General features: G+C 41.9%; 1 protein-coding gene across 1 annotated transcript in view; it reads right to left on the reverse strand.

Moving 5' to 3' along the window:
- The window catches only part of RPF2 (ribosome production factor 2 homolog), a 38,973-nt gene extending 31,421 nt beyond the window's left edge, over positions 1 to 7,552 (reverse strand). The window contains exons 1-2 of the mRNA XM_077487110.1: positions 7,420 to 7,552; positions 1,168 to 1,300 (exon numbers count right to left, since the gene is read on the reverse strand). Of these exons, the coding sequence (XP_077343236.1) occupies positions 1,168 to 1,300; positions 7,420 to 7,442 (156 nt within the window). The 5' untranslated portion in view covers positions 7,443 to 7,552. The remainder of the gene's footprint in view (positions 1 to 1,167; positions 1,301 to 7,419) is intronic.
- Between the last annotated feature and the right edge of the window lie 1,459 nt (positions 7,553 to 9,011).

Raw genomic sequence — 9,011 nt, forward strand, 5'->3', positions numbered from 1 at the left:
GTCTGATGGTCATGATGCCTAGTAACTTCAACAAAGTACAAACAATGAAAATGGCAACACATGGAAGTGTATACATTTAAAATGTATCTTCACTTTGGAGACTAAAGATTATTACCCAACTGTAATGTATTGTTCTTTAATTGCAATGTACTTTTGTCTTGGTCAGATTTGCGCATCATACCAGTTACATCTGGAGGCTTGTGAAAGTGTCGTTGCCTAACATTTCCAAGGAACAGTTGAGTGATATTTTCCCCCAGAAGCCAAGATTCCTCGAAACTGTGTAAACAACACAGAGAACTTCTGATACATTTTTGACAAGGTTACATTTGCATCTCAAAAGTGCAGTATCACGGTGTTCTGACAAAATGTCGAACATGGCAGAATGAGCAACCTGCGTCACTTCCGTTTTCTTTAAACCATCATGTATTGCAGATTTTGATGAATTGCCGTTTACTTTCACAAATTGCTTTTTGGACACAACACCGGCAACTGAATACAGTCCGGTGCACAATATTATGAGCGGAGATTGTCACTCTGCTTTGAAAACAGCAAAATCTTCCTGTACCGACTCTATTCGATAGCTGGGGGTTGTGTCCAAACACCAATTCGTCCAAATCAGCAATTACTGATAGTTTAAAGAAAGCGGAAGCGACGTGGTTTGATTTTCTGCGAAGTTGCTTATTTTGTCAGGACAACGGTAGTGGTAAAAAAAGTCATACCCCCTATATTTTGGATTCAAAATAGGGGATCATGACAAGAGTTGGTCCCTCATTATTGTTTACAGTTACATGAGCAGCAGTGGCTAAACAAGAAAAAAATCCATTCCTTTCATAGTCCCAATGGTGTGGAGGGAGCAGGAAACTTAGGCTCCCTAGGCTCCTTAATCTAGGCTTACCTGTAGGTCAAAGTTGGTTGTAAGGGTTTACAACCACTTTAATAAGGTTTGCATATTCAATTATCCCTTAGTGACAGTACTGAAGTTCTAGAACTCAAAATTCAATGTTGTTACAGTATTGACATTACCTTTAATTATTTAACAGCTATAGAGCTATATAAACGAAATGAAACCTAATTGTCAAGGTAATTTTGAAGGGAAAAAAAACAGTAACAATGTAAGATTTTAAGATCATTACTTTGACAACCTACAATTAAATTTAGCATACTTACCAGATCCTTTAAAGCTTGTGTTACAGTATTGCTAGCATTTCCCCCTTTAATAAGCATAGCACTTTTGTCATTTTCATTAAGTTTTGGTCCCCTCTGTTCCAAGAACCTCTTGGCCCTCCTCGTCTTGGGCTTTCTGAAACAGAAAGAGGAGTATCAGAAAAAGATACCTTAACCTTAAACCTGTTCAAACACTCCTTTAACCTTTTTCGATGCAAAAACAATGTTTTTCATTTTTCGCATAGACGTTCAAAACATATTTTCGGCCCTCAAGATTACCTAAAAACCCCAAAACATTATTACAGTTTTTGGAAGGCAGATAGAGTAAAAACATGGTAGTTTTGATTTGAACTTACCTGTATATGTTGTATTGCACTACTGCTTATGAAACCTATATTTATTTTTTATATACACTATAATTAATTTTAGTATACACAAAATATTTTTGTAAAATATAAAAGATGAGCTTGTGTTAGGTAAATGGATACCAAACATGTCAAGTAAAAAAATTATGTAAATCTAGAAAATTGAGACAAAAATATACCCAATGTTGTCACTAGGTGATGGTTTAACCACTTGCCTACTGGGAACTTAAACCCCCTCCTGCTCAGACCAATTTTCAGCTTTCAGTGCTCGCACACTTTGAATGACAATTACCCAGTCATGTAATACTGTACACAAATTAATTTTTTGTCCTTTTTTTTCCCCCACAAATAGAGCTTTCTTTTGGTGGTATTTGATCACCTCTGTTTTTTTTTTTTTTTTATTTGTTTGCGCTATAAATGAAAAAAGACCGAAAATTTTGAAAAAAAAAACGTTTTCTTTGTTTCTGTGATAACATTTTGCTAATTAGTAATTTTTCTTCATAAATTTTGGCCATAATTTATACTGCTATATATCTTTAGTAAAAATAACTCAAATTAGTGGCTATTATTTGGTCTTTGTGAAAGTTATAGTCTCTACAAGTTGTGGTGCAAATCATACAAAATTGATCACACCTGATGTACTGATAGCCTATCTCATTTCTTGAGACCCAAACAAGCCAGGAAAGTACAAATACCCCCCAAAGACCCCTTTTTGGAAAGTAGACATTCCAAGGTATTTAGCAAGAGGAATGATGAGCTTTTTGATGTTGTCATTTTTTCCCCACAATTCTTTGCAAAATTAAGTTTTTTGTTTTTTCCATAAAATTGTCATTATAATAGGTTATTTCTCTCACTTGGCATGTATATACCACAAATAATGCCCCAAGATAAATTCTGCTACTCCTACTGAGTATTATGAAACCACATGTGTGGGACTTTTCCACAGCCTGGCCCCTTAGAGGGGCCCAACATGCAGGAAGCACCGTCAGGTGTTCTAGGAGCATAAATTACACATCTAACTTGTTGACTGCCTATTACACTTTTGAAGGCCCTGGAGCACCAGGACAATGACACGTGACACTGATGACAGATGGCAATGACACGTGGCACTGATACTTGGCATTGATGACACGTGACACTGATATGGCACGTGGCACTATGTGGCACTGGTGACAGGTGGGCACTTTATTTTAGTTTTTTTTTTTTTTTTTTTTCTTCTTTCTTCCCACTAACCACTGCATCTCTCAGTGGTTCATCTCTCCCTCCTCACATTCTGTCTCTGTGTGAGTAGGGAGAGCCAGCGATGAGAGATGATCTCATATGTTTACTTATGAGATCATCTCTCATTGGACATGTCGATCGCGCTGTAAACAGCCGCTGTGATTGGGCATTTACAGCGATCTGTGACTGGCTGTGTCCAAGGGACACGGCCAGCACAGAACTTCCCTGATGCGCGCTCGCGAGAGCACGCATTGTGGAAGTAAACAGGAGGACATCCAGGGACACCCTTCCGGCAGTTAGCGTCCGCGCTGTAGCTGTCTTTTGGCTATAGCGCGGTCGCGAAGTGGTTAAGGAGCAAGCCCCTTTTTTAGATGTGATGTTTACGAGTTAAAAACTTTTTTTTGCTAGAAAATTACTTAGAACTCCCAAACATTATACTTTTTTTTTTCTAACACCCTAGAGAATAAAATGTCAGTCGTGGCAATACTTTCTGTCACACCGAATTTGTGCAGCGGTCTTACAAGCGCACTTTTTTTTTGTAAAAAATACACTTTTTTGAATTAAAAAAGACAACAGTAAAGTTAGCCCAAGTTTTCTATATTGTGAAAGATAATGTTATGCAGAGTAAATCGATACCCAACATGTCATGTTTCAAAATTGCGTCCTCTCGTGGAAATGGCGACAAACTTTTACCCTTAAAAATCTCCATAGGTGACATTTAAAAAATTCTACAGGTTGCATGTTTTGAGGAAGGTCTACAGAGGAGGTCTAGGGCTAGAATTATTGCTCTTGCCCTACCGATCATGGCGATACCTCACGTGTGGTTTGAACACCGTTTTTCTATGCGGACCAAACTTACGTATGCGTTCAATTCTGCATGCAAGCTCGTCGGAGCGGGGCGCATTTAAAAAAAAAATGTTTTTTTTCCTCATTTATTTTACCTTTTATTTTTACACAGTTTTTAAAAAAAAACTATTTTTGGCACTTATTCATGTTACAAGGAATGTAGACATCCCTTGTAATAGAAAAAAAGCATGACAGGACCTCTTAAATATGAGATCTGGGGTCAAAAAGACCTCAGAGCTCATATTTAGACTAAAATGCAAAAAAAAAAAAAAAAATAAACACTCCACAAAGACAACCCCCCCCCCCCTACACTTCATAAATAACCCCTCAGCCTCCGTGTGATGGCCCACTTACCTCTCCTCCTGGCAGTAAGCTGGTGGCCTGATCTCATGCCTCCTGAGTCCTCTCCCCCTGTCGGGTCCTGGCCCAACACAGGGCACCCCGGGAACTCCACAATCTCCCGCCCTGAGGTGACTTCAGGACCCTGGAAACGGGGCTCTGGTCTATCATCAGTGCATAGGTGGGCTGGGAAATGGGCAGATCCTCTCTGCGCTCTCCTGTGCGGTGTCTGTATCCAGCCAGGCTGCAGCAGCATATGGCAAAAAGGACACAGGAAACGGAGAGATAAAGCACTTAAGCGAGGCACGGTGCCCCCTACTGTCCTGGGGCTGGTACTTTGAGAACCCTGACTTAAAGACTAAACCTTTTCTGACACTCATTGCTTACAAGTAAAAATCTGTATTTTTTTTGCTAGAAAATCACTTGGAACACACACATACATACATATATATATTAGCAGAGATCCTAGGGAATAAAATGGCGGTTGTTGCAATATTTTATGTCGCACTGTATTTGTATCTTTCAAACACAATTTTTTTTTTAAACATACACAAAACAAACAAAAAACTAAACAGTGAAGTTAGCCCAATTTTTTTGTATAATGTGAAATATGATGTTACGCCACGAGAATCGTGATCTTTATTATAAGCAAAAAAATTGTGATTCTCATTTTAGCCAGAATCGTGCAGTTCTAACTGCTACATCTCTTTGGTAAAAAGAACCCAAATCAGGGTATATTATTTGGTCTTTGTGAAAGTTACAGAATCTACAAGCTATGGTGCCACTCACTGAAGAGTGATCACACCTGATGTACTGACGGCCTATCTCATTTCTTGAGACACTAACAAGCCAGGCCAGTACAAATTCCCCCCAAATGACCGCTTTTTGGAAAGCAGACATTCCAAATTATTTAGTAAGAGGCATAGTGAGTTCTTTTAAGTTGTATTAAAGCGGGATTCCGCTCTTTTTTTTTTTTTTCTTACCTGTGTTACAAGTGGGCGACTGCTACCTTCGCTTAGCATCCACGTCCGGCGTTTTTTTGACTCCCGGCGCGACGATTCTTTTCCTCGGGATGACTTTTAAAAAAGTGCTCTGGCATTTTCCATTTTAAGTGTGGGCGTCTGAAGCCCACAGGCATTTACTTCCTGTATATTGATGACGCTCGGCTCCCAGCATGCTCCGCTCCATCTCGCACATGCTTAGTGTGCAATGGTGGTAATGGCAGATACAGCTGCCTGCCCACTTTAAAAATGGCAAATTCGGACACGCCCTCGTCACGTGACCGGCATCCTAACGAAATCTCACGAGATTTCGCAATTTCATTGTCCCCCCATGGATTCTTGGGAAATTTCCCAGGGACCATTGCGGGGACGATAACCACGCCTACTCCCACGGGAGGACAACCAGGAAGTCAGCAGAAACATCTGAAATAAAAGGTAAGTAAAGAATATTTTTTTTTTTCAGGGTTCATTTAGGTAAGTATTCTATCTTGTGATTTTAATAATATGAAGTTTAATTTTTAGGTACCAAACCGCTTTAAATAATGGATGAGTGTTGTGGACACTCCAGAGAGCCCACAAGCACTGCTGCACCCGCTCCCTCCTCTCCTCATACAGAGTACTGATCAGTGCGAGGAGAGGGGAGGAACGGAACCTGCTTCAGTATGTTAAGTAATCACTGCATCATTGAACGGATCGATCATGTAGTAAAGGGCCGCTGTCATTGGCCCCTTACCCCGATCTGTGACGCATCTGGTCAGGAAAACCCAAAGGTCATGGACATTCCCAGGTGCGTGCTCCAGGGGGAGCTCTGGAAGTGCGATTCTGGGAGGACGTCATTGTACGTCCTCCCAGAATTAGCCGACCACGCTGTAGCAGTCATTCGGCCCGGTCCTCAAATGGTTAAGAATGTGGGTATACATTTGTTTATATTCCACTTTGGGTTTTGTTTTAGAGACACTAACAAGCCAGGACAGTACAAAATCCCCCCCCCCCCCCAATCCCTCCACTGGCTTCCACTCACCCAAATAAAATTCAAAGTACTAACAATAATTTACAAAGCCATCCATAACTCTGCCCCCAGCTACATCACTAACCTAATCCCAAAATACAAACCAAACCCTCTCTTTGGTCCTCCCAAGACCTTCTGCTCTCTAGCTCCCTTGTCACCTCCAGGATTTATCCAGAGATTCTCCTATCCTTTGGCACTCACTACCCCGATCTGTCAAACTGCCCCCCTAATCTATCCATCTTTAGACAATTCCTGAAAACCCTTCTCTTTAAAGAAGCCTAACCTGCTTCTAACTTACACGGTTTTACTTCCTCCATCGGCTCATCCCCCACAGCTATTACTTTTTGTATCAACTGACCCTCCCTTTTTAGATTGTAAGCTCTAATGAGCAGGGCCCTCCGATTCCTCTTGTACCAAATTGTAATGTCTGCCTTTATTTTGTTAAGCACTGTACAAACTGCTGGCACTATATAAAACCTGTATAATAATAATGTGGCACGGATGAGCAGTGATGTGGCATGGATGAGGTATGGATATGGCACAGACGAGCGCTGATGTGGCGCATGGATGTGGCACAGACGAGCGCTGATGTGGCGCATGGATGTGGCACGGATGAGCGCTGATGTGGCGCATGGATGTGGCACGGATGAGCGCTGATGTGGCGCATGGATGTGCTACGGATGAGCGCTGATGTGGTACGGATGAGCGCTGATGTGGCGCATGGATGAGCACCGATGCGGCGCATGGATGCGCACTGATGTGGCACGGATTTTTGTGTAGCAGAAGGTAAAGAATATTGTTTTTTTTTTTTTTTTTAACTGCCAGTCTTTTTTTGGGTTATAGCCCAAAAAAAATAAAAACGCAGCTGTGATCAAATACCACCAGAAGAAGGCTCTATTTGTGGGGGGGGGGGGGGGGGGGACTAATTTTATTTGGGTAAAGTGTCACGTAACTGTCAAAGTAATGCAATGTCCTTTCTCAAAAAATAGACTGGTCATTAAAGGGGGAGGCTTCAAGTGGTTAAAACGAAAACCACATGACAAAGAATAATAAATCTAGAGCTTGAGCTCCATGTAGTTTCAGTTGCCCATGTGTGAAGAAAAAGCGAGACCCAACTGCGGGGCTTCACATTGCTCCAATACAGATGCCGGAATGGAGACTACTACAGGGATACTCCATGCTGGGTATACTAAGAGAACTCTATGAAGCACTTAGAAAGTTCTTCTCTTTCCCTTTCTCGCGTTATATTTGTGAGCCACTTGGTAACATTGCGATACCATCTATCAAGGTCAGTATGCTAAGTGAATGCTGTTCAGTATTATGATATCCAACTGATTCACTTCAGTACGGTTCTTCTGATGCTGGAAAAGCACACTGAAGAATGAATCAGGTCACGCTAATGTGTATTCGAGCTGTAAACTGTGAAAAGAATGAACCCGGGAGACATTTCCAGGCAGAGAACTCCACTACTTACACTACTCTGTCCAGGGCAGACATCTCGTATTTTCCTCCTCGCACACGTGTACACAGCACTTCCGGCTCGTCCAAAATGACGTAACCCAGGAAGCCTTCCCATGCAGCAACAAAGCGGAACCATAGAGTTTTACAGTTTAAAGAGCGTCTACCATGGAAACTAACGAGAAGAGAGTCTAAGCGAGAACGAAAGTCATGGTATCGCGAGGCGACAGTGGCAATGAGGGCGTCTTTAGGCAATGGTTGGAAATCAGGAGTAAGGAAATAATGTGCCAAAAAAAAGGTCTTGATTAAAGAATTGCTTTTTCTAAATGATTATGTTATTATTATACAGGATTTACATAGCGCCAACAGTTTGTACAGTGCTTTACAACGCGAGGATGATCCATGTAATTGGGGAATTGGCATGAATTTTGTTGACTGTCATACCTCCCAACTTTTTAAGATGGGAATGAGGGACACCTATCAGCAAAAGTATGCAGGCATAGGATACACCCCTTGCCACGCCCACTTAAAGGAGAATTGTACAAAAAAACAAGATTGATTAAACCGAGTGCTTTTTTTTTTTACCACTACTATTCCTTTTTATATTGGCTTTTGGAATTTACAAATGCAGAAATTTAGAAATCAGATGAAAGGTTTAGCACTGGAAAACACCTTTTGATAGATAGAAAGTGCATTTTATATACATCTATATAGATCAGACCAAAATGAGGGACAGAGGGACATTGCTCCAAATCAGGGACAGTCCCTTGAAATCAGGGACAGTTGGAAGCTATGGACTGCCTGTCATAAAAGTTGGGAGGTGTGCTTCTGTAAGGGCTCATTCACATGTGTGGCTGGGGGGCCAGTAAATTCACATGGTTAAAGGGGTTGTAAACCCTCTTTTTTTTAAAATAAAAATAACAGACGTGCTTATACTTACTTGCAATGCCTCATGGGACTTGTAGTTACGCAACAGCTGGAGCGCCGTCAGTTTGAGACAGGTGCCTTAGAAGTGACTGTAAATTATTGTTTAACCACTTGCCGACCAGCGCACGATGATGTACGTCGACAGAATGGCACGGGCAGGCAAATGGGCGTACATGTCCCTTTAAATTTGCCGCCCTGCCATCGGGAGCGCGCCGCCGGCGGCGCGCTCCCGCGCTGGTCGGGACCTCCGTGAGTCCGGTCGCGGGACCTGCGGACTCGATCGCCGCGGGCATCCCCGCGATCGTCTCACGGAGCGGCCGAATTAAGAAATGCCGTTGTAAACAACATTTCTCCATTCTGCCTAGCAACTAGTGACGCTAATCTCTGCTCCATGTGATTGGAGCAGAGATCAGTGTTCACTAAATGAAAGCCCAACCCCCCCAACAGTTAGTAACACACCCCTAGGAACACTTAACCCCTACACTGCCACCCACTGGTTAACCCCTTCACTGCCAGTGTCATTTACACAGGAATCACTGCATTTATATAGCAGTGATTATTGTATAAATGACAATGGTCCCAAAAATGTGTCAAAAATGTCCGATGGGTCCCCCACAATGTCGCAGTCACAATAAAAATCGCTGATCGCCGCCATTACTAGTAAAAAAAAATAATAAAAAA

The sequence above is a fragment of the Lithobates pipiens genome, unplaced genomic scaffold, assembly GCF_037356315.1.
Source record: "Lithobates pipiens isolate NorthernLeopardFrog02 unplaced genomic scaffold, aLitPip1_a1.2 Scaffold_18, whole genome shotgun sequence".
Taxonomy (NCBI): Eukaryota; Metazoa; Chordata; class Amphibia; order Anura; family Ranidae; genus Lithobates; species Lithobates pipiens.